Source organism: Acanthopagrus latus, chromosome 15 (genome assembly GCF_904848185.1).
Source record: "Acanthopagrus latus isolate v.2019 chromosome 15, fAcaLat1.1, whole genome shotgun sequence".
Lineage (NCBI taxonomy): Eukaryota > Metazoa > Chordata > Actinopteri > Spariformes > Sparidae > Acanthopagrus > Acanthopagrus latus.
The window spans coordinates 13,814,366-13,839,567 of NC_051053.1; the positions used below are offsets into that span (position 1 = coordinate 13,814,366).

Below are 25,202 nucleotides of genomic sequence, written 5' to 3' on the forward strand. Positions count from 1 at the left end.
GGAAGGTAAGGTTAAATCAAGATAATCACACAGGAAAATTACAGCCATGAACAATAAAAGGAGTTTCAGGTAAGGCAGCAGGAACCTCTGCTCACACCACCATCTGGCACATTAATCAAAACAAAGAATTGGCATTTATAAAGAATATATTTATTAGAGTATTCAGATGTGTATGAGTAAATACAACTTATAAACTGTAAACTAAACGTACAATTATTTTTTGACTTGTCACTATTTTAGGTGAGAGTTGTGAACTTCTTCAGTTGACTTTTTCAAAGTACTCTTTGGATCCTTCTGGAGTTGGTTTGATCTGAAAAACACAGTTACACAATGAAAAACAAGTTTTCTACTGAGACTGTCCTACAAAACATTGATGTATGTAATGCACGTGAATTTCTTTGGTTTACATATCCTGAACACACACATTCTACTGATAGATCACAAACTAAACATTTTAAAACAGTGGGTAAAATTAAGTCTGACAGAAATAAATAGGAACACTTAAGTACTAGACGGACAAAGAAAAAGAAAGATACAGTGTCTGTGTATGACAAGAAGAAAGAAAGAACTCACTGTTGGGGACTCAGGGGTCCAGCTGGCCGGACACACCTCACCGTGCGTCTCAACAAACTGGAACGCCTTCACCAAACGAAGCGTCTCTTCTACACAACGGCCCACCGGCAGGTCGTTCACACTCATGTGCCTCACCACACCGTTTGGATCAATGAGGAACAGACCCCTGGAAGGACATTAATAGCATAAAGTTATCAGGCACCTTCATGAAGTTCTATATAACAACAAAAAATGTCAAGTTTGCTTAACGGAACAATAAGAAACTGATAATAAAATCATTATATATACAAAAATAAACACAAGCATCTCCAGGGTGAATTCTCTTCTCAGTGTGCTGCTGCTGGGACAAAACATTCCAAAATCAACCATCATTTTTATACACATATTTAAAGCGTGATCATCAATTGACACATGGTGTTGAGTAAGTGATGACTACACTGACACTGCAAGTTCAACAAATGTCACATATGGTCAACATCTTTATGCTTTACTTGGAGAACATCTGGATTGGACACAGAGCGAGTTGAGAAAAATACCCACATGTCTCTCTAAAATATTAACATTTTAAGATTACCAGTAGTTGGGTGATGACTCCTTTAGGGGCCTTATCATGCATTCTACAGGTTTGTGTTGTCTGTATTTGTAATATATTCTTCCTTAAGAGTTCACAGTGAGCCCACCTCAGTGCGATGCCCGGACCCTCCAGCAGCACCCCGTAGTCTCTAGAGATCTGCTTGTTGAGGTCGGAGAGTAAGGGGATGTGGATGTGGCCCAAACCTCCAGTCTGATAAAACACCATGAAACAATACCCATTAGATTAATGCTGACACAATTACTACTGCCCATAGCGTTAATAATAATGCTTTTATTAAAGTATATTACTCTCAATGTCACCAAAGGGTCCTTCACGGCCCTCATCAAAGGATGAATGAAAAAAACTCTAGTTGAACCTCGCACCTTTTGTCTGAGACTAAGATTAAATGAGGGACAGTACCTTGCGTGGGGTGTTGATCCACGCCAGGTGGGTGAAGTGAGAGTCCACAGACACACCCACCACCTCACAGTTGACGTCGTGGAACTCATTAGCCTTGTCGCTGAATGAGATGATCTCTGTTGGACACACAAAGGTGCTGCGATACCACAAACAGAGAGAGAAATAAAAGCCACTGTGAGTGAAGCATCAGAACACTGACGGGATGAGCACAAAGCACAGTGATGGGGAGAAACTTCTCCTGCTCGTCAGCAGAGGCTTACTCAGCCTATATTTAAATCACAGGAAGGGAAAGCCATCATGTTACTGAATCAGTCTTTCACATGTGTAAGAAATACTTACAAATCCAGCGGGTAGAAGAAGAGGACCAGGTATTTTCCCTTGAAATCAGCAAGGCTCATCTCCTTGAACTCCCCATTGAGGACAGCAGTGGCCTTAAAATCTGGAGCAGGTTGAGTGACAGCAGGGGCCCATCTGGAAGTGCCTGATACAGAGAAGTCACACAAGGTTTATTCCTTCATACTATTTGTAATGGTGTAGTGAAAAGTCTACATATCTCACACTATCTCACTTATGTCTAAAGCGAGGATAACATTATGGAAAATGTCTCTTTGTGCTTCGGCAAACCCTCCTTTTAAATATAAAAACATTCATCCATGAACTACATGTTCAGTATCTATCTTATTCAATGTCAGGAAATATTTACAAGGAAACAGAAATGCTTGAAAAATGGGGCAAGCAATCTATTTAAAATTCCTCTTTTTTAACAGCTTGACTCACTGTACAGTACTTAGACAAATAAACAATATCAATATTTATTGCACAATACTGGTAATAGAACCAGATCATATCAACTACCAATACAAACTATCACATTAAGTTAGAGAGGCCCAGTCCAAAACCCAAAGATATTCACTTTACAGATCAATCAATTATTATGACAGTTGCAGATTAATTTTTTAGGTCAATCGATTAATAATTTATGCTCTAGCCATTTTATCAGAATCCAACTGTAAAAGTCTCCGACTCTAGTTTTTTGTACACACTGGTAGAGAAGCAGGCTCTCTGAAGAGCAGGACCAGTGAGGGCTCTCGCAGCTCCAGATGCTCCATGCTGACAGGCTGCTACTTTCAACCCTCCTGCTGCAACCCTCGCCTGAAAAGACAAGACATCAAATCATCATGAATAATCCACTAATAAACTTAACTTCTAGGCTGTTTTTATTTAGCACTTCAACTAGCCATGTTTCGTGTCCCGCAACATGAAGCCTGACGTATAGTAAAAATATGTCAATGCAGTTTCAAAGCTTTGAGAAATAAATCCCAGTTCCATGTAAACAGTGGAACTCGTCCTCCATGAAGGGAAAATGTGTCCTCTGTTAATTTTGTGTAATTTCCTTTGCTGCTACAGAATCTAAATGGCAGGGTTTGTCCAGAAACATTATTGAATGCAAATGAAGTGTGGGATGATGCAATAGACAGTTTGATTCCAACAGGCTGAAAGAGACCACACCCCGTTCAAGAAATATCAGTTACATGCTAAACCCACATTTGTGAGACTGAAATGTTTAAATCCTATTTCACATGCTCAGTATTTGTGGGTAAAACCTACAGGAATGTCCTTGAAATGCAATATATTTCAAATTCAAAGGGACATCCACAACAGTTCTACAACTGCATTCAAATTTTTTTTGATACTGTGTTATGAATAATTATTTTGGAAGTAGCTTTGTTATTGATTACTATTAATTCATGTCCATGACATGTAGTTTCAGAGTTAGCTGGGAGAGGATCCCCCATGTGTCACTATGATTGTAATGCAGAGCCGTCTGCAGTTTTGTCATGCTAACATTAATCACCTTCAGGCAAGAAAAGTAATATCCTCTTATTTAAGACGGGTCAAAGAAAATACTCAGACTGATATCAAAGCAGGTGTTTTTCAGCTGCCAGGGGCAAAATACCCACTGTGACAGCACCAGTTGCTGTGAGGAAGAGGACTGAAGCACACTAGATCAAAGTGTCTAACACTGCACAACATGTTTTTCCTGCAGGTTAGATGTTGATACGTGGTTGCAAGGGAAATACAAAATAATCAGACATTTCTGTTGCACGTTTTTTGACGAGTAGTTCTTCTGGACAGATTAACTAGCGCAACAACTTCCTTCATTTAAATGACAAATCTTGTTAATGCTCAATACCTGTGGCCATTAACTTTGATTTCTAACTTTTCATTTTAAGCGCATCAGTTTACCAACTTTGTGTTTTGAATAGATTTTCACAGCAGACATTTTGTTTCGTCATAGCACAAAAAAAGCCCAAGTGTCATTAATAACATTAATAAGTGCTCTGTTCTATTCAAGCATCGACAAGTCAGGACAGTGAGCCATCATGCAAAATGCTTGAGCCTGCAACTGAAGCAGGGAAATGGAATTCAGCCATCGTTATGTGTATTAAATTACACCTGTGCTTGTATTGCTGTAATGTGGGAAAATGCCTGTGTTTAAGGTCCACTGTGTTGATAACTGTAGTCTTAACTCCCCCAGAGCTACTCCTTGTGTTTGTCTTATCAATATTACTCATGGCCTACAATGTGTGTGTGTGATTTTATTGATAGAAAGTGCTGAAGACAAAAACTGTAAAATTCCACAAATTGCTCATCCTGAAAATACTTAATGTTATGCTTTTACAGCGATGGAATGTAACTAAGTGCATTTACAACAGTAACATTTTGAGGTACTTAATATACCTTGATGTAGGCAAATCTTGTACTTTTTACCCACTACATTACTTTAACAACTTGAGTTACTAGTTACTTTGCAGGATACATGCTGCATCAAAGCCACATGAGTGCATGTTTAAATTATTTTATCGACAATCAATTTCAAAAAACAAAAAAAGACACTGCTTCCATTAACCAGAAAAATGCCCAACATCAGATCTGATATGTACAGGCCGATAATCGATCCACCCATAATATATATTATACAGTATATGTATGCATACATGTAAAAATACGAATAGTTTTCTTTTAATACTTAGGCTCATTTTGTTGCTATAAAATTACCTTTAATACTAAAGTACATTTGACATCAGATTTTTTATCTCTCCAGCACTATTTGTATAACTGAATTTTACCAAAGTAATATTTGAACGCTATCTTTACATTTATACTCAAGTATGACTTCTGGGCACTTTGCACAACACTGTGCTATTAGACTGTAGTTGTGTTTAGTTACATAGCATACACCTGCAGTTTCCCCCATAATAAAAACAAGATGCCTGCACACAAACCATGAAAACCTTTTTTCACAGCACACATTTTGACATGTTATAGCAGAAAAGGGCTCCACAGAGGCCGCGGGCCGCAGGTTTGTCACCAGCGTCAGTTGGTCGTCTGGTTCAAATGTGCGACACAGACGATGTGACAGCGCCTCAGTGCGCAGCGGACTTATTAATCAATACCTGCTACTGGCACGAGTTAATTACTCATTAATTAATTCTAAACTGAGGCAAATGAGCGCTGAGGGCACATGTAGTGTTGTGCTGGGAGAAGTTACACTTACAGAAGTCCTGAGCAGTCTTCCAATGGTGGCTGCCATTTTGGATTATGACAGAAGAGGGCGGTTTGAGCAGGTCACTACGTCATTTACCCACGTGCTCCACGCAAACCTTTTCACAGAAACATATCAATAAAATAAAATAAAATAACTCACCCGTATAATATAAGGTTAACTTGATTCTTCAATCACAAGACATCACCATTAAAAAGAAAAGACTGTTAAAGGTTCACAAAACAGGAAGCTATAATGCTGCCTTCAGGTGCCCCCGGGTGAGGAGGAAATTAATACATTACTCGTAATACTGAGGTCCGGAAAGCAGGAAACTTGTTCCATTTTTGTGCTTTCCAAGCAATGGAAAACGAATAGGCTGGTCTTCGTTCAATCTTTAGTTAAACGTTAAGAATAAAAGGTAGACACGACCCTGCTGTCTTTTCAGTTGTCTAAACAAAACCAAAAAAATGGATGCGACAGAGATATAATATCCGATATTTCCGATGTCCCCGAATGTAGCACAAATCCGCCCACAACTGACCACATGGCGGAAGGCGGAAGTATTTTCTAAATAGTATTTGACCTCAAAATCAGGAGATATCCATGCTGGTACAGTGTCTAATGCAGTCTTAATTTAACGTAGATGCACTCGTTGTTCTAATGGATCCTAATCTGCTGTATTGGAAAAGCCACGGACAGGTGAGTGTGCACAGCAGTGTTTCAACATGCAGGGCAGCATCAGTAATGAGGAAAGTTACAATGAAACTATGTTTACATCGTTGTTCCTGTGATATATTTTACTAGTGTTGAATTTAAGACTTACTTTTTTCCCCCCAGTCTTTCTACAGTCGACTAAAGATCTGGGTTAATCTCCTTGATCCAATCTCCCTGCTGTCCTCTGATGTAAGTGGCAGCCACCTCAGTGATCTTATACTGTGAGACAAGTAGAACATACCTGATGGTTAACTAATGATACTGCTCTCCTCAGGCCGAGATAGAGAAGGCCCGCACTCTACTTGAAAGTGGAGAGAAACAAAATGAAAAGGTCAGATTATGTTAAAGAATATAATCCTTACAGTGGTCAGTCAGCATCATGAACACATTTATTCATTTAAACCTGCTCTGTTTCCTCCTCTAGGATGATCATGCACAGAACCTCTCGCTCGTAAGTCTTGCAGAAAATAAAACACTACAGATAAAATCCTCTTTGAATTAATCCTAATTCACGTGATTCTCTGTTTAAGCATCCAGCACTGACTGCTATCGTTTAACCAACACGGTTTCACTGTTGTGGTTAATCAAGCCTCCATCTCTAGCTGAATGTGTCCAGATGTTTCATACTATGGCAGCTGTGGTGTCCAGATGCTTTTACTAGAAGGACTTCAATGTGTTGCCTTTTGATGAAAGTCTTGACGACTTCTTTGTGTTAACAGTCATCCGTCCATGCTGATTCTGGGGCTGTGCTTCCACTAGTTTTCCGCCCTCCGGGTACGGTCAGATGTTTTTCCAACCATTATTGAAATTGACTTAAAACACTTGATTTGAAAAAAGAGATGCTGACACTCTCATGTTTGTCATTTCCCTTTCAAGCATATATGCCAATATCAGTGCCTCTGGTACGTGTGTCTACCACATATAATGACACTTTGTTCCTGATTGTGTTTGTGAATCAAATGTTCATTTATTTAAATTGTTTTCCAGGTAGTTGGCAGCTTTTTGCCACATGTCACCGTCAGTCCTGCTGTCTTTTGGCAGGTAATAAAAGCATATTCATCATATTTTTCAAAATACAGCCCATATTGTTATAACACAATGTATATACATCATGAACAATGCATTTTTTTCAGTTATTGCTGCAGAGTTACAACGCTGGCTTCAATTATGCAAACAGGAATTCTTCATCTGAACAGGTAAGGTGTATATATAAAGATGACTAAACCACCACCCAGTATTGCTCTGATTTGCTGCTCTCCTTGATTCATACGACTTTAATGAGTCTGTAGTCATGAAACATCCTCCCTTTTTTTTCTGCTTGACTTTATCTTCTTTATCTCTCACCACCAGGGTAGAAAAACATCTTTGGTGCAGCTTCTGTCGATGGCTGGGGCGGTCTCCTTTGCCACATGTGCTGGGGTGTGTGTAACCTGATAATAACAGTTGTTGACTGTAATGTTTCAAGTAAAAGAAAAACGTTTCCTCTTCTAACATTTCTTTTCTTTTAAACTTCCTGCATCTGTTTCTTTCAGGCCCTTCCTCAAATTTTTATTTCCCGGCTTCGTATCAAAAGCGCACCAATTCAGATTATCTTAAGGACGATATTACCCATACCACTCTCAGGTAACTTCTTTATCCCTGAAACTGAATTACTGTACCATAATATGGTGTCATAAAATAGACATAACATTGTACATCATTATCTTAGTTTCCTTTTTTTCTATTTGATTTAATATAAAGTCAGCTGGTTGGATTCACTAACAACAGGTAGGACTGTTGACACTAACATTTTGTGTTATTCTTCCCAGCTGCTCTTGCCTTCTTCAATGTGTATACTGTCAGAAGTGAGGAATATGCAAACGGGATCCAAGTGTTTGATTCCAATGGAAATCCTGTTGGCTTCTCTAAAGCAGCAGGAGAAAAGGTGAAAAACAAAGGAGCCGGTAGACAAAAACAAGTCTTATTCAAAACTTTCAGTGTTTAATATTTTTTCATTTCTGTTCAGGCTGTGATGGAGACTGCACTGTCAAGAGCGGCACTATTTGGTGCAACTGCTGTTGTCCCTAATCTCCTGGTTTTGCTCTTCCAGAGGTCAGTCACTTTTAAATGTAGCTCTGTCTTTGTTGACAAAATGGCACCTGTCGGACCAACTATACCACATCGATCTCTCCTTCACAGATCAAGAGCTCTCCAGAGGTACTCTCGGCTGGTCGCTCCTCTCCGACAGATGAGTGCTGTGTTTGTTATGGGCTTGATGATACCGGTCTCATTCAGTCTCTATCCACAGCTGGGAATGGTAAGATTCAAGATCCTCCAGTGCTGTAATGTTTTCCTTAGGGAGAAATCAGCGGACGTTTATACATTTTTTTTTCTTTTACAGATAAAGAGGAAAAATTTAGAGAAGGAGCTGGGTGCTGGAGCACCTGACGGGCAGTTATACTACCATAGAGGACTCTGAAGAGCAGATATAAAATCAACCAAAATAAAGGTGTCAGACATTTATGTATTATGTTGCGGAGATGTCTGCTTAAGTTACCATGCTAACCAGCTAAACTGCAGTGGCTTTGTACCTCAAGATGTGATAGTTTGATACAAAACAACGCCAAACACTCCCACAGGCCCTCTCAGCTCCCAGCCTGGCCTCGGATCAATAACTGCACAGGTAACTGGGCTCACTAGCTAATGGAGGCTACAGTAGCAGCACTTCGTACCTACTCTGTTGATTCGCTGCCTCAGATCTGTTTGACCAATTCTTACATAGCGCACCTTCAGCATCATGCAGCTGAAAAAATGTCCGATGCATGTACCAGACTCAAAGATGATATTCTGCTTTTTCTCCCTGTTTCATGTAAATAAAACATATTTTAAATATTAAAACAATAAAACAAGCAAGACGCTCCTTTTTGATAGTAAATTTATTTAGTTGGAATATTAGCTGTATCTGTAGATATGAAATACTACATCGATTCATGAAAATACATTTAGTTTCCAAAGTTACATGAGCTTCTCTATGTATTGCACTCTGTGTCTTATCTGAAATACTGAGGCATAAAAACATCCTTTTGGCAAAGTGGTTGAAAATGTTCATAACTGTAAAACAACAGCGCTTAAAAAAAAAAAGGAACCTGAACAGTAAGACACACATGATGCAATATAAATCAATATGGATGATGAAAGCATCAATCATCATTTATCAGCTGCAGAGCTCTTTTTATAAAATAGTTTGAAAAAGCCTCATTACACAACACATTTGTTTGTATTACAGTTGTGTGCTGCACTAGAGTCGTTAGTAAAATACAAAATGTGACATTTAAAAAAGAAAATGTAAATAAACCAACATGTTGTGCAATGTTTCTATCAACTAACTCATTAATATTAATACGTGCTCTTTACATCTCAGCCATTTCAGCTGCTGTAGCTGCATTTGTGTCTATTTTTTTTCTGGGTGTGACTCTTCACAATGAGTACCCAATATTTCAAACTAGGGACATGATTTATGATGTTTTAAAAGTACAGCTTTTGCACTGTGTGGTGGGAGCTAGCATCTGGAAAGCACTTTCAGATTTACCATCTGACAAAATACCAGCGTATTTGTTTACATCTCACGATAGACAAATGCTGTAGTGCCTTTTGTCCATAACTTTGAATCCTAAAGGATAGGGTTAGCAATATCTTATCATTTTCTTTCTGTCGATAAAATCCCATAAAAAGACCGCAGTGGACAGAGTGTTAGTCTGATTTACACACTCGCCGACTCTCTGCTACTGTCTGTGGCACTTGAAGCCTGAAAATCATTGGTTCCTACTGAAGATGCAATTCTTGACTCACAAATATATTTTCCTTTTTTTAAGAAGGTAAAGTAACTTCCTCAAATGGGCACTGTCATTTTTTAAATTTTTTTTTTTTTACAAAAGTTACTCAGACAGGAGTAAATAGTGCATTTGCTGGGGACTATTTTCAGCTGTGGATTAATACACATTTGGTGTAGTGAGTTTTTGTGGCAGCAGAACTGAGTTGAAGGTGCTGTAAACGTCATTTTCTTATTAAGATAAATATTAAATAGCTTTATATTCCAACAATAATCCCTGTTATTGAGTGTTCGGTCAGTAACTCATGTTGCCCCTCTTCCCCCCTCACGCAGTAAAAGAGAAAAATGTTCTGGTATCCCTGCCCACTTAATCGCGCAAGTGTGGTGATGTAGCGAGGAGGGAGGGGATCACTAACGGACCTGAAGCAAGTGATGATGAGGACAATGCTTACAACAACAGTTTTAAATACTTCTCTATTCTCGAGGCACTTATTTCTAATGCTATTGGTTCTGACTGATGACAAAAAAAAGAAAAAAGGGTTCTCAAATATATATTTTTTAAGAGGGTGGAGTAACTTCCAAATGCTGTGTTCAGACAAAATGCAACACAAATTATTTTTGTGTCCCCTAGGTAATCCCTCAGGTACACAAATGACGCGTTGGAGGTAACTTGACTTGCATTTAAAAATTCAGAACCACGTGATCAGGCACCACTGTGCTATGTTTGTTTTGTTTTGTAATAAATATCCAGTGCAACACTGTAGCTCATTGATGTGCTTTTCTTTTTCTTTTAATAAAATGGAGCTTAAACGGAGCACAAAGAACTAAGATATATCAGGCTGTGGATACACAGACAATATTTCATTGCTGCCTTTTCATGGGATTGAAAAAAATAAAAACTGCCAAACATATCCTTTAATTCTATGATGTAAAACACCCTGGTATACACGATGCTTCATTGCACACATTAGCTCAACAGTGGACGATAAAATTTGATGCTAGAAACACTTTCCTACCTCATATGAAAATTGCTGTGAGAAAGTGTCTTGTGCACACTCTCATGGTAAAAGTGAGCGTGTGCACAAGTCTCTCAGAAAACAGCAATTACCCAAAGATCTGTCCGTGCAGCTGACATCCTGCAGTATTGAGTCTGACTGCAGGTTTATATCCGTAAGAGCTGCTCGGCAGCTGCCAAATGAAAGAGGAAGTTCTCTGTTGCCGGAGGGAAATGATGCTGCTTTAAACCTTCCAGTGTGATCTTAGAGTCTTCACACTCGTCAGACAGGGACACCAAGTTGGTCAGGATCTCTTTTGTCTTGAAGGATATGTCCTGTGAATTACGTCACGTTAGATTCAAAGCTACATTTCTTACAACAGTGGATTGAGGGACACATTTTGGAGAAGTCTCACCTTGATGACCTGACTATCTGACCGCTCAGTGTCCTCTGCAGACTGGACAATAAGGTGGCCGATGTCCTTGTGTAACTTCCCCATAGCCATGGCCTCTGTGGTGGGATACTGAACATCAGCTCTCAGGAATCAAAGCGCTCTTGGAAACATACTGCGTCGTCTGTGAACATACTGTACCTTTGGCGCTCTGGGATACTGTGATCACACTGTCTGGGAGGTTCACATACACATCAAACAAGTCCGATCTGTTGCTCACTTCCGGATCTACAAATCCCGCTATGTAACCTAGGGAGAAGACAAACATATTGGTACATAAATAATTCATCTCTTTACCATGAGATTAGTGATCAGAGTGCAGATGGTGGCAAATCACCAACCGTGAGGCAGTGAGGCAGGCTACTTTTAATTAGAGTAAATAACGCAGGAGGCAGCCTCACCCGGGCACTTCTTTAGATCCTCCAGTTCAGTGTCAGTCAGATGCACATACGGGTGCAGGATGGACCAGTCCTTCCTGTGCCATGCCAGCGTGGGCAGAACTCTAAGGATACACAGGTAAAGAGTGACCCACAGAGGACAAGAGTCTCCACTAGAGAAATAAAACAATTACAGTTTATAGCAGCATATTTTGAATTTTAGTCTCAATTCCACCTCGTAAACTCCAGCAACGCTTCAATCCGAGGGTGATGAACAACGATCCTCTTCTTCAGCATGACAGCGGTGTACAGGATGATGGTCTCCAAACCGAACTGAGACACCACATCTGAGGCAGAACAGAGGCACTGAAGTGAACTGGATGACCCACTTTCATCTCAGAAGGAATCCACACCGTGTTAGTATCATCTTCATCACTGCCGTCTGACAAAGGGTGACACCTTTGTTTGCATATGGAATTTTTTCAAACAACCTGCTTAATTGAAGGTTGCTTCAGTCTTCAAATGCTGCATGAAAACAAGACTTACTAATAAGCGTGTCCCAATATTTATGTTTTGTAGCCATGGTCTCATCAATATAGGGTCTTATATATGCCTGGAAATGATGTCACCATTCACAAACACTGTGCACACAGTTGTACAGAAGAAAATCACTGGAACACAACAGCACAACATGAATCACTCATCACTAATTGCTTTCTCTAATTCTAATGTGCTGTTTACTTTTAACTTATGTAAAATATTTTTAGGCACCAATTCAATAAAAATGCATTGCTTTTATTATCGTTATGAATGTTATTACAAATACACTTTGCCATGATGAAAGTGGGATTCTCCAAAGGGGGTCAAATTACAGATGAATGTTCCTCTGTGATGTCTCACCTTTGAGTGAACCAGCCAGGTATGCTTTCCGTACATCATAGTCCTTTATTAGAAATGAGCCGTTTTCATCACTCTGGCAAATTCCTTTGGTGAGAACGGTGACATAAGCCTCCATCATTTTCACCGGACTGCCATGTTTGATGTACATCCTGGATGATAGACAAAAACATACTGCTCAAATGGAGAAACGCTCTTAGCAGAAAAGAAAACAAACTGTGTCATCTCATCTGCACACCGTACCTGCAGAGTATTCTGCTAAGTGCAGCATACTTCTCAGGGTTGAAGTCTTTCGCTGTAACAACTATTGAAAAATGAGTCACCTTGAAGGAAAAACATGGAGATACAACTCAATGCAAATAGGAGACAGAAAGCATAGAAGTGCTGCACACTCATTGTTCCTCGTTCAAGATCACCATGACAGCAGGGTGTCCAGACTTTGTACCTTGCTCAGTGCGGTGGGCTCCTGCACCTCCACCGTGGTAATGTAGTACCAAGTACGACAGAACTGACCAAACACAAAGGTGTGGAAGTCCCGGCCGTCCTGTGTCAGACAGCACTTGCTGAGCAGGACTTGCCTCAGGTCTGAGCCCACAGAGGGATAGCACCACACCCACAGTGTGTCTCCATTCACATCTTTCTCTGGGCAGAAGACAAATAAAAAACTCATTTTATAAATTAATCTACACATAGACACAGATATTAGAAACTGTCATTGCTTGCTGGGACAAAATCTTTTATCACATGTGGGTCTGAGTTCTTGGATGCATTTAGGAACATATCCCTGACCAGCTCATTCACGCATACTGCATAATATACAGGAGCAGTGAGGGACATGGAGCCCTGCTGATCAGACACTTTTGGGTCACACTGGTGTCATGTGATTGTCCCGCACGTACAGAAAGTCTGAAACCTCTCTTGAAAACACGACCAAGAAACAAGAAACGACTTGTGAACTGAGACTCACCGATCAATCCGACGCTTAACATAAGCTGCGTTTCAGTCGCTGCCATATTCCATACCTGCAAGAGTTCACAACCACAAGTTAACTGGAGAGAAACAACCGAGCATCTTCCTCTGTGGACACTAATGTAACTGTGAAGTACCCTGAGAGCTCCGGCTGGGTCCAAATACCACAATGCGATGCTGGACAGATTTAATAAGACAGTAAATGTGTTCAAATGTGTTGTCAGTGGCTTGGGTGGGATTTCTGCTGTCAACAGACTTTCCTCCCTGTGCGAAACCTCTTCCTTCTTCCGGGACTGGAGGATTGTGCGCTGCTGACGACCAATCATAGCTGGCGATGGTTCAGCGCTGGTGGTGCGTTCACGGTTGCTGGAATTGTACATTTATCCAAACTTTTGTTTGAATTTCTGTGTGACCAGTTTTTAAAAATGAAATCAGAGGTTGAATTTTTATGTAATAATACTTGAATTATATGTTTTCAAGTTGCACTTAGTTTTGTAGCATTTTAAAATGACTTGTCAATCTTTTTTAATCTCTGAGAAAGATGGAAAAAAAGGAGTGCCTTCAGAATTGAATTACTTGATTTATATATTAATTAGACCCCAATTTTCATTTGAATCTATATTACAGTTTCTTTCACTTTTGTTGTTCTGTTTTATTGTTCAACTTGTAAACTATGGCTGCTTGGAATTAATATGAGGTGGGTGATATTTGGTGATGTTTGTATCAATTTTTCATAAATACATCTCCATAGTACATATTTGAGCCACATTATGCCTTCACTTCAATTACCAATCTAATATAAGTATAACAGCAGAGTAATGGTTGATGATTTTTATTTTAAATATATAAACAAATATATTTTAAAAGCTTCTTTATATTTATGATATCTATGGAGAGGAGTGTCAGTGTAAATTCACAGTCACAATGAGATAGTATGAAAATATTTCACTTTGATGTCACTTTGAATAATTTAAGCGACATAATTCAAATCTCTATTTGAATGTTTTAAAAGTTGTAAAGTGTTGTTCTTGCAATGCAGTGAAGCATCAAGCCCACAAAGTTTGATGTGGTTGATATTTTACGACGGATTATGAATGCGTCCTAAAGAGGAGCTCATACGGGACCTTCGTAGAAGTAGAGTTGCCAGGTTTGATTTTAAAACCCCGATTGTGGGTTTTACATCGCTGTTATCCAGTCCATAATTCGTTAGTAGAAATATTCATTTAAACATGTATTCTAATAAAGGTTTATCAGAAATGTTCCCATTATATACATATTCTACACTGTATTTATTTGTTACCTTTTTTCATTAACATCAATGATCATTTACCAGTACAAATAGTCTATGAAACTGAAATATGTGACAGCAAAATTAATAATTATAGGTAGAATACATGCAACCCTACAATACATGTGCATATTCAGGATTCTCCATCATACGAACTCAAGCAGATGCGACAGAGTTCCGGCTGTTGTTGGGTATTAAACGGTGTAACCACAACATACTTACAAGTGAATAATAACTTAGAGAGCAATACTTTAAAGTCTTTTTTTAGCAGGCAGGACCACCAACAGGAGAGTGGTGATACACACGTTCAATAAGGCACGTTAAGCAAAATAATGACAGAAACCATGTTCATATTTTGGTTGAGACAGATCTGAATGTCAGTCAACTCCTGGGAGGGACACTGTGATAGGGGGAAGCGCGTGACGCACCTGGCAACCCTAGCAGGGCCGCTCACGAGGTTCCTCCTTTCTCAGCCAGCACCGTCGTTGCGGGTGAGTGTGTGGCGTGGATGGACTGGTGAAATTTGTCAAAATTCACTCAAGTCAGCCAATTTGGAGTTCCAGTAGAACGCCATCAACATGCCGGCTTATTTTCAAAGGCCAGAAAATGCTCTCAAACGAGCGAACGGTGAGTAAAAACACAGCGATACGTCTCACAGATGTCACACATTCATGCTAACTAGCTAACCGTTGGCTGGCTTTAGCCTTCGTGTGCCTTGTCATCAATGCTGCGGCGCAGTTAGCTGGGCTAGCTGCTAGCTAGTAACCTAATAGCTGGAATGGCGGGGAAGCCATATCGCTACAGCTACTTTAGTATATAGCTAGCCGGCTAGGCCATTTTTGTGGTGCTGCTCATTGTGCAAAATCGGTGATATGGAAATGTAGCTTAGGTCGCTGTTAAATGACTGTGAACACTCGTGACAGCTAGCTTACAATGTACTTTAGCCACTGTCATGCTGTTAATGGTCCCTTTTTTACATTAGCGTTAAGGTAATGCTAATGTCACGTTCACCGAGCACCACGGGCCTAACAATGTAAGGCAGGGTTGACGTTAGCTAATCAAGGCATTATGATCTTTGGTGCTGGTGGTGCGAAATGCTAACGTTTTGGAGCGTTACGTTATTTTTGTGGTTACCGTAGACAAGTGATGGAGCTCACACCAGTCGGTTTTTCTGTGTTGATACAGAGTTCCTTGAGGTTGGCAAGAAGCAGCCAGCCTTGGATGTTTTGTACGATGTCATCAAGAGCAAGAAACATCGAACATGGCAGAAGATCCACGAGCCCATCATGCTCAAGTACCTGGAGCTCTGCGTGGATCTCCGCAAGAGCCACCTGGCCAAGGAGGGTCTCTACCAGTACAAGAACATCTGCCAGCAGGTGTGTGAGGAGAAATCTGTCAGGTAGCTAAAGAAACCAGAGTGTGATTTTTTTTCTTAGTTAACTTAATGTTTGTCTTTTGCTTTCAGGTGAACATCAAATCTCTGGAGGATGTGGTTAGGGCTTACCTGAAGCTGGCGGAGGAGAAGACTGAGACTGCCAAGGAGGAGTCCCAGCAGATGGTCCTGGACATCGAGGATCTGGACAACATCCAGACTCCTGAAAGGTGAGGATGCTTAAATGTCGGATGCAGAAGGGATGTCACTGTAAAGCTTTATTGCATGGCCTCCACATGTTGTTGATTTACCTTTAACATGTTACTGAATCTAAACTAATCTCATTGTGCAATAACAAACTTGACAAGCATCTTGATGTAGAAAGGTGATTATCATATACACAACGACGACAGTGACGCAGTCATTGACTTCATCATTTTGTAATTCCCAACATTAAACTATATGTATAAAAGTGAAAGCATACAAGTGAAGAATGAGAAACTATTGTTAAAATAGTGCAGAGGTTAAAATATAAAAATAAACTATAATATCTAAACATGAAAAACTTATTTAAATAATGCTGTGTAGGGTGGTGTAATGTAAATAAGGTAATTGAATATTATATTATACTGATGATGGCACAACCTAGAGTATAAGATGCTCGACACATTTCAGGTGGACTGATAACATCGAACTCATTGTGATTTTAGCGTGCTCCTGAGCGCTGTGAGTGGAGAGGACACTCAGGATCGTACTGATCGCCTGCTGCTCACTCCCTGGGTCAAGTTCTTGTGGGAGTCGTACCGTCAGTGCCTGGACCTGCTGCGAAACAACTCCAAGGTGGAGCGCCTGTACCATGACATTGCCCAGCAAGGTAGGGACACAAACTGAACACCATATTATGCAAACTCATACATCTGAATGAAGTGTGTTTTGTTTTGTTTTCCAAGGCTGCATAAGAGTTACTGTCAGCAAAACGTTTTAGGTTTAGGTTGTCTTCAAGTAGGTTAGATGTCAGTGTATGATAACATATGTCTAGAACATAACAGTGGTGCCATATTTGAAATGAGAAACACTGTCACTTCAGCCTGTACCATGGGAATTCATGTTTTAATAGGGCCCATTATAAAAAATTAAGTTTAAAATTTTAATGTCGTATGGCTTTTATCTTAACCTAACTTGATAGGATTAGACATGCATACATACTCATTGCTGTAAATAACATCTAATCATCTTTTCTGCAGCATTCAAGTTCTGCCTTCAGTACACCCGTAAAGCAGAATTCCGCAAACTGTGTGACAATCTGCGTATGCATCTGGGTCAGATCCAGCGCCACCACAACCAGAGCACTGCCATCAATCTGAACAACCCTGAGAGCCAGTCTATGCACCTGGAGACACGTCTCGTGCAGCTGGACAGCGCCATAAGCATGGAGCTCTGGCAGGTCAGTCGGTTTTAGTCTATAAACTCTTAATTAAAATGTGTAAAACATTTTTAGAAGTTCCTTAGAAAGTCTATAAATATGTATAGTATGATTTGTAAAAAAAAAAAATTCCTGTGTAATGAAATATGTGACATATGGTCAGAGTGAAGATATTGTTATTGAAGTTTGTTTTTTTTTCTTGTTATCCAGGAAGCATTCAAGGCTGTTGAAGACATCCATGGACTGTTTGCTCTTTCCAAGAAGCCTCCTAAACCCCAGCTGATGGCCAACTATTACAACAAGGTGTCTACTGTGTTCTGGAAATCTGGAAATGCTCTATTCCACGCCTGCACCCTCCACCGGCTCTATCATCTCTCAAGGGAGATGCGAAAGAATCTGACCCAAGATGAGATGCAGAGGTACCTTATTTATTATTTGTTGATAAATGCACAAGCTTTACTCTGGTTTAGGAGCAAGCTGTTAATATAACTTGCTTTCTGTCTTCAGGATGTCCACCAGAGTCCTCCTGGCAACACTGTCCATTCCCATCACCCCCGAGCGCACTGACATCGCTCGGCTGCTGGACATGGATGGCATCATTGTGGAAAAGCACCGCAGGCTGGCCACCCTCCTGGGCCTGCAGTCTCCACCAACCCGCCAGAGTCTCATCAATGACATGGTACATTATGCACATAGGAAAGAAGCCCTGTTAAGTGTTTTAGGTCTCTATCAGTTCCTCAAAATACTTTTCTATTGAAATAAGACATCCAAAACTTCATAGATATTAACTTAACAATGTTTTGACAATTGCATTCTAGGTGAGATTCAATCTGCTGCAGTATGTTGTTCCTGATATCAAAGAACTGTACAACTGGCTTGAGGTAGACTTTCATCCTCTGAAGCTGAGTGGAAGAGTGACCAAGGTAAACAGTCTGGCTTTTTAGTTTTTTTTTTCCATTCACCCTATGTTGAATTTATTTAATATGTTTATTAATCTTAGCTAGTCATTTCTTATCCCAACATATGGTTACAAACTTATTATTCTACTAGGTGTTGAACTGGGTGAGAGACCAGGCTGAGAAGGAGGCTGATCTGCAGCAGTATGTCCCTCATCTGCAGAGTAATACCATCCTGAGACTCCTGCAACAGGTAAGTCTCTTGTGTAGTTTTCAGTTCCCTGGAATGCTCTTCCAAATCACATTCACATTGTACTGATGGGACTCTCTAATTATTCTGTGTGGATTATATTAGGTTGCGCAGATCTATCAAAGCATCGAGTTCACTCGTCTAGCCTCCCTTGTTCCATTTGTGGATGCCTTCCAGCTGGAGCGCTCCATTGTGGATGCTGCCCGGCACTGTGATCTGCAGGTAAGGTCAAGATCAGGAAAGATTATGCAGTATTATACACTATCGATAGGCCAACAAAAGTATTTTTATGGCAATGTCAAGACTTAGAGTGTTTATCATGCTATATTTTTAACTTGTATAATATTTAATTTTTCACTTTAGGTCCGTATAGATCACACCTCTCGCACTCTGAGCTTTGGCTCTGACCTGAACTACTCGACCAAAGAGGACGCCCCTGTTGGTCCTTTCCTTCAGAACATGCCCTCAGAGCAGATAAGGAACCAGCTGACTGCAATGTCTGCTTCTTTGGCCAAAGCCATCTACATCATCAAGCCTGCTTCCATCCTGGTGAGTTCAGTCGTACCAAGCTCTCGTATGTTGTCACACCAGACCAGATCCACCTGATGAGTGACCAATATTAGTGTGTATTTTCACGTAGTATTAAACTCCTTTTATATGCAGTGTTTTTCAACTTTATTACAATGTCTTTTTCCCCTCTCAGCAAGAGCGCGAGGAGCAAAACCAACAGGCCATCGCTGCCTATCTCAAAAATGCCCGCAAAGATCACCAGCGCATCCTGGCTCGTAGACAAACCATTGAGGAGCGCAAGGAGCGCCTGGAGAGCCTCAACATTCAGCGTGAGAAGGAGGAGCTGGAGCAGCGTGAAGCTGAGATGCAGAAGGTCCGCAAGGCTGAAGAGGAGCGTCTGCGCCAGGAGGCCAAAGAGCGAGAGAAGGAGCGCATCATGCAGGAGCATGAGCAGATCAAGAAGAAGACAGTCCGTGAACGACTGGAGCAGATCAAGAAGACTGAACTGGGAGCTAAGGCCTTCAAGGATATTGATATTGAGGTAACTTGATTTGTTAGATTTAACTGTATATTGCAGAAATGTGTCATTGGGATATGAAGTTCAAAGGTGAGACTAACAAATGTCTTCTTACAGGACCTTGAGGAGCTGGATCCTGACTTCATCATGGCCAAACAGGTGGAGCAGCTGGAGAAGGAGAAGAAGGAACTTCAGGAGCGTCTGAAGAACCAGGAGAAGAAGGTAACTGAGTGATACATAAGTGAAAATCACCTTAGTCACCTGGATGTGAAATGAACACTAATATTTCCAATTTTTCTTTCGTGCCAGATCGACTACTTTGAGAGGGCAAAACGTCTCGAAGAGATTCCTCTTATCAAGAAGGCGTATGAGGAGCAGCGTATCAAGGACATGGAGCTGTGGGAACTCCAAGAGGAGGAGAGGGTATGTTTGGGGGAAAAAAACATTAATAAAAACAACCCTGATATACATAGATCAAGGACATTGAAAACTCCCAAGTGAGTATCTAGAATCTAAGAATTTTCTTTTGTCTTTGTCTTGCAGATCAGTAACATGAAAGTGGAACGGGAGAAGGCTCTGGAGCACAAGAAGCGCATGTCCAGGATGATGGAGGACAAAGAAAACTTCTTGTCCAAAATTACTGCTGCCCGTAGCTTCATTTATGAGGTGAGACTGTTATGATGCTGCACAGAGCCATTACTATAAATCGCCTACATAACTGTAGCAGTGGTTTAAAATGTGCTATTGTGTCTTTAAAGGAAAAACTGAAAACTTTCGAGGAGCGCTTGGTTGTGGAGAGGAAGAAGCGCCTGGAAGAAAGGAAGAAGCAGCGCAAAGAGGACCGGCGTAACACTTACTACCGTCAGAAAGAGGAAGAGGCTCAGCGTATCCACGAGGAGCAGCTAAAGAAAGGTAGTTAATTTTATAGCACGTGTACTGGGACACAGACAAACTCTGAGCCAATCAGCCACGATAAAGGACTTTAAGTGTGCTTATGCAACATAAAATGGAGGGAGTTGTGGTTGAAATAATGGCACCAGTAGTTAAAGTGGTATTATAGGGAGAGCCTTAGCTGTCGCCCAGCACAACATTTTCATTTTGTTGGGTGAGGTCAGGGAAAAAGGACATGACAACGTTTCAATGAGAACTTTTTTATATATATAAAATCATTGATGTTTTTCTCTCTGCGTCTGAACATGCCTCATGTTGTTTTCCTGCTTTTGAAACAGAGCGTGAGGAGCGTGAACGCCTGGAACAAGAGCAGCGAGAGGAGGAGGAGAGGGAGTACCAGGAGCGTCTGCGCAAGCTCGAGGAGCAGGAACGAAAGCAGCGTGCTCGCCAGCAGGAGATCGAAGAGCGAGAACGTCGTCGTGAGGAGGAGAGAAGGGGCCCTCCAGAGGAGAAAGCCAAAGTACAGTTCTTTTCATTTGTTTCTTTTTACTCATGGTCAGAGCTGACAATTGATTCTTAATTAGTTGAGGTTCCATGCAAATATGAAGGGATGGAATCACAGGATTTGTTTAAAAATTAAAGAATTTTTTATCATGTTACCCACAATAATTGTGATACCATGGTCCCTAGAATACAAAAAAAATGTTCTAAATGAGCTGAACTGTAGGCAGAGAAACAAAGTTCAAGTCTTTACCTGTCTGTTAGTATTGCAGGTTAGTGCCTGTCTATCACTGACATAATGCAAGACAATTTATCACAGTAGTTTGTCGTAAAATAATGTGATTCATTTGATTTGTGTAATATCAGATGAATGTGCGATAGAATAATTTAGTCATACAAGTTCCTGGACTTGAGCAGAGCAGAAGACTACAGGCTTAACCATTTAATGTTACAGTGCCTTTTCATGTAGCAGGTTTACAGACCGTACAGTGGCATCATGACAGAGTGTGTCTTGATCCGATTTTGTTTTGCTTCTACAGGATTGGGGTGAGAAGGAGGAGGGAGGATGGAGGAAGCGCACAGAGGAAGGGGGATCGGATTGGCGTCGTTCCATGCCTGAAAAGTATGTTTTGGAAACTTAATCCTACTTTTGTTAAACCAATATTAATTACTGATTTAGGCTACTCTAATTATGCTTGTGCTCCCCCCCCGCCTACAGGGATTGGAGGCAGGAGGGCCGTGAGGATGGAGAGGAGAAAGAGCCACCCTTCCGGCGGGGCGACGGTCTTCGCAGGGGTGGAGATGACAGAGGACCCCGGCGAGGCTTTGAAGATGACAGAGGTTCACGTCGTGGTGCTGATGATGACCGTCCTCCACGCAGAATGGACGATGACCGTCCTATACGTAGAGGCTTCGATGATGACCGCGGCCCAAGGCGTGGCTTTGATGATGACCGTGGTCCAAGACGTGGCTTTGATGATGACAGAGGTCCACGCAGAAACCTGGAAGACTTGAGGGGTCCAAGGCGTGTGGCTGATGATGATTGGGGCTCCAGAAGAGGAGATGATGACAGAGGTGGAAGGAGAGGCATGGATGACGACAGGCCACGTCGTGGTGGTGATGATGCCAAACCCTGGAAGCCTCTGGGCAGACCCGGTAAGCCTGTAGCCATTCAGCTGCTAATGACTGATGATGTCTTTTAATGTACGTGAAGAATCAGGGTGCTTCGCAGCTCTGTTGACATGTAATTTCGGGCAGGGATCATAAGCAAATACTTTTAATTAGAAGTTTCAACCTTGTCAGGTGGTTGGCGTGAGCGGGAGAAGGCCAGAGAGGAAAGCTGGGGTCCTCCCCGTGGCGGTGGCTCAGAAGACGGTGATGAGGGTGAAGGAGAGGAAAGATCTGGGGGCAGCTTCAGAGACCGTCGTCCACCGAGGTGATGCCAAAATTTCTGATGCATTTATCTTCAGAGTAATAACTGCAGAGGATGTCATAGTCTGTTTTTCACTGAATTGTCACAGTTCTGTTAATCGTTGTCATGTATATTCACAGAGAGGAGTCTAGCTGGAGGAGAGGAGGCACAGAGGAGTCAAGCTCCTGGAGGGACTCTCGCAGAGAAGACACTAGTGACCGTGGTGAACGCCGTGATAGAGACCGCAGGGATGACCGTGAACTCAGAGCTCCGAGAGATCAAGATGAAGGTGTGCAGAGCTGTTACATACTTACCAGAAATAAATGTAGGAGGCGTCACATGTCCTGTAGGACATATTTAGAAGCTGTAGAAAGCCTTCAGATTTGTTTTATTTAGCCTCACATCAAAACTTTTTTAGCTGTCCTCAAGCATACTGACACGGGCTCCATGAAATACAACACATCACATTTAAGTAGGTGTGAACATAATTTATCATGTGTCCAACACAAACATCAGGTAAATTATATAGAGGTGTTGCATTCAGCCAGCAGAGGGCGCTGCTGACCTGTCAAGTTGCTGCTACAGCAGGTGTCTTGGAAAGAGTCCCACAAACTTTTTAACTGGAGCCATACTATAAGTTGAATATGTTTATGGCTTTAACACGTCCTAATGAGTCTCTGTTTCCTCAGGAGGTTCTTGGCGTCGTGGAGGCGATGAGAAGAGGATGGAGCGGGAAAGGGAGCCACCCAGAGAGAGGGAAAGGGAGCGCGAGCGTGATGCTGACGGAGAAAAGGGTTGGCGTGGTGACAAAGATGCCGCTCGTCGCACCAAGAACGAGACAGATGATGATGGCTGGACCACTGTCCGCCGCTGAGCAGCAACCGCTACATCCAATTGGCCCGGTTAATGATTAATTGGTTTTGGAAAAAATAATAATATTCAATATCCCATCAGCCAGTTAGCCAGTGTTTCATTAATGGCTCCAAGTTCCTGATACTCATGTGCATTGTTCTTTTTTTGAATGAGACAGTAGATTTCCTGGGGATTTTGTGTCCCGTTATCTTTATCTTGACTTTCTACAGTTTTGAACCCGAGGCTTCTCACAAACTGAAACATCATAAACCGATTCACTTTAGTCACTTTGGCCTCATGCAAACCATCAGTGTAGACATGACTTCCCCCAGTGGTTAGGAGTGTTATTACATTACACTGTGTGACGTGAAACTGATTAAACTGAAAACAAACACACCCGCTCCAACTTTCAATGCAATCTCAGCGTATCACCAACTGCCTCTTTTTAAATTAATAACCTTTGCATAGATGTTATATTACAGCACTGATCCACAACTCTTGTATTGGCAATGACCAGGAATATGTCATCTGCTTCAGTGATCTCTGCTCCTCATCTTGTGTTTCAGATGCTTCTTAACCTGATATCGAACAAGTGGAAATAACATTTTGATGTGCATGCTTAGAGTATTCAATTGGCCTTTATTGATATTCTGTATGTGGTTCTATCTCGCTGCAGTCAACGGTATCCAACCTGGTTGCATGTGTACAGATAAAGCCTTTATTAATAAAGATGATTGCTCACCACCTACTCATTCATTTTGACTCATGCTGTCACCATTGAAGACTGCAGCACTCTTGTATAATTTAAGTCGTGTTAATATTTGTGACAAGATTTCCAACCAGGGGGACACAAGGGTAAATCTGATGGGGTGTGATATGTAAGCAGAAACAATTGAGTGACGCAGTTGTGCTGGAAATCCTTGAGAATGCTCGGAAAGCTTGGAAAATGATCTTGATTGTTTGTTTTAAATGATATCCAGCCAAGTGTATTTACAGACAGACATGTTATGAAACAAACTTTTTTTTTCTATTTTTAACTTGTTTGCTGCGGAAAGCTATCTCAAAATAGAAATGTGGTTGCTAGCACAATAACATCTGATTTAATATGTAGTGAAACAGTCCTTTAGATTATCTACTGTTCAGGTGCATGAATGTCATTTTACAAAACTAATGTGCTTGAACAGCTTGACAGTGCTCCTTGAAAGCACTTGATAAATGCTGACTTCAGAAAATGTGCAAGAACTGAGGAACTTGGATGTGAGACTTTGTGTGAATGTAACCGTTATTATAATTATCTGAGTAGAGAGGATGCTTTCTTTCAAAGGCCTGTTGGGTCATCTGACTGAAGATGTCAGTAGTTACCCTGATAGACTGTAAGCTCTTCATTTCGCCGAGGACCTTGTGGGTCTCTCTGCTCTCAGGGTGCCTCCGAAGCGCCTCGAAATCCCAGTTTTCGGACCGTTTTAATCACAGTACCAGTATGTGACCACTAGAGGTCGGTAAAGCTCCACGGAGAGGAGTGACGCTTCCCTCGGTGGAAAACTCGGATGAAGTAAAAACATGCTGGCAGTGGTCAGTCAGTGTGCAGTCAATTAACAGACCAGTAACAAGCTGTTAAAAGAAAACCTCAGACATGCTCGATTTCTTGGAAAAAGAAATACAAAATAATCTTCAACAACAGACGGCTTTGGATTTGGTTGGCCCCATTAAGTGCGACGTTCTTTGTATTATTATTAATAATGATAATAATAATTATATCAACAATAATAATAATAATAACATTGTCTCTCATGTTTAAGACACCGATATTTATTAGGTGACGTTACAAATATAAGGCGACACCTTGATGAAACTGACTGAGCGACCTCGAATGAAACATCTAAAGCCTCCAACCCCCCAGTCACTCCTCACACTGTTCATGTTAACAATGTAATCTGGACTGGATGTCAAACCGGCCGTATTATGT

At 41.1% G+C, this 25,202-nt stretch overlaps 4 protein-coding genes across 4 annotated transcripts; 2 read left to right on the plus strand and 2 right to left on the minus strand.

The window, feature by feature from the left end:
- Window positions 1-128: 128 nt before the first annotated feature.
- prdx3 (peroxiredoxin 3) lies at window positions 129-5,238 on the minus strand. The gene is made up of 7 exons (XM_037123245.1): window positions 5,127-5,238; window positions 2,611-2,719; window positions 1,907-2,048; window positions 1,568-1,703; window positions 1,254-1,357; window positions 574-739; window positions 129-310 (listed from the first exon to the last, which is right to left on the minus strand). Exons 1-7 carry the CDS (start codon window positions 5,160-5,162, stop codon window positions 260-262), a joined length of 744 nt encoding a protein of 247 aa, XP_036979140.1. The 5' UTR covers window positions 5,163-5,238; the 3' UTR covers window positions 129-259.
- Window positions 5,239-5,623: 385 nt separating this feature from the next.
- On the plus strand, window positions 5,624-8,730 carry sfxn4 (sideroflexin 4). Its single transcript, XM_037123244.1, has 14 exons — window positions 5,624-5,813; window positions 5,952-6,017; window positions 6,103-6,159; window positions 6,253-6,279; window positions 6,548-6,602; window positions 6,705-6,730; window positions 6,816-6,869; window positions 6,962-7,024; window positions 7,179-7,247; window positions 7,361-7,451; window positions 7,637-7,752; window positions 7,834-7,919; window positions 8,007-8,124; window positions 8,209-8,730. The coding sequence occupies exons 1-14, from the start codon at window positions 5,775-5,777 to the stop codon at window positions 8,284-8,286; spliced, it is 945 nt and encodes a 314-aa protein (XP_036979139.1). The 5' UTR covers window positions 5,624-5,774; the 3' UTR covers window positions 8,287-8,730.
- Window positions 8,731-9,723: 993 nt separating this feature from the next.
- On the minus strand, window positions 9,724-13,610 carry dennd10 (DENN domain containing 10). Its single transcript, XM_037123243.1, has 10 exons — window positions 13,463-13,610; window positions 13,324-13,378; window positions 12,802-12,998; window positions 12,600-12,679; window positions 12,360-12,508; window positions 11,695-11,806; window positions 11,484-11,584; window positions 11,224-11,331; window positions 11,047-11,141; window positions 9,724-10,966 (listed from the first exon to the last, which is right to left on the minus strand). The coding sequence occupies exons 2-10, from the start codon at window positions 13,367-13,369 to the stop codon at window positions 10,799-10,801; spliced, it is 1,056 nt and encodes a 351-aa protein (XP_036979138.1). The 5' UTR covers window positions 13,370-13,378; window positions 13,463-13,610; the 3' UTR covers window positions 9,724-10,798.
- A 1,444-nt stretch (window positions 13,611-15,054) lies between these two features.
- eif3s10 (eukaryotic translation initiation factor 3, subunit 10 (theta)) lies at window positions 15,055-23,984 on the plus strand. The gene is made up of 22 exons (XM_037124213.1): window positions 15,055-15,240; window positions 15,799-15,989; window positions 16,079-16,215; window positions 16,696-16,859; window positions 17,230-17,429; window positions 17,619-17,827; window positions 17,916-18,087; window positions 18,227-18,331; window positions 18,459-18,557; window positions 18,660-18,776; window positions 18,918-19,103; window positions 19,258-19,605; window positions 19,699-19,803; window positions 19,891-20,004; window positions 20,125-20,247; window positions 20,340-20,493; window positions 20,811-20,992; window positions 21,513-21,595; window positions 21,692-22,128; window positions 22,276-22,408; window positions 22,525-22,673; window positions 23,074-23,984. The coding sequence occupies exons 1-22, from the start codon at window positions 15,192-15,194 to the stop codon at window positions 23,256-23,258; spliced, it is 3,642 nt and encodes a 1,213-aa protein (XP_036980108.1). The 5' UTR covers window positions 15,055-15,191; the 3' UTR covers window positions 23,259-23,984.
- The last annotated feature ends 1,218 nt before the right edge of the window (window positions 23,985-25,202 follow it).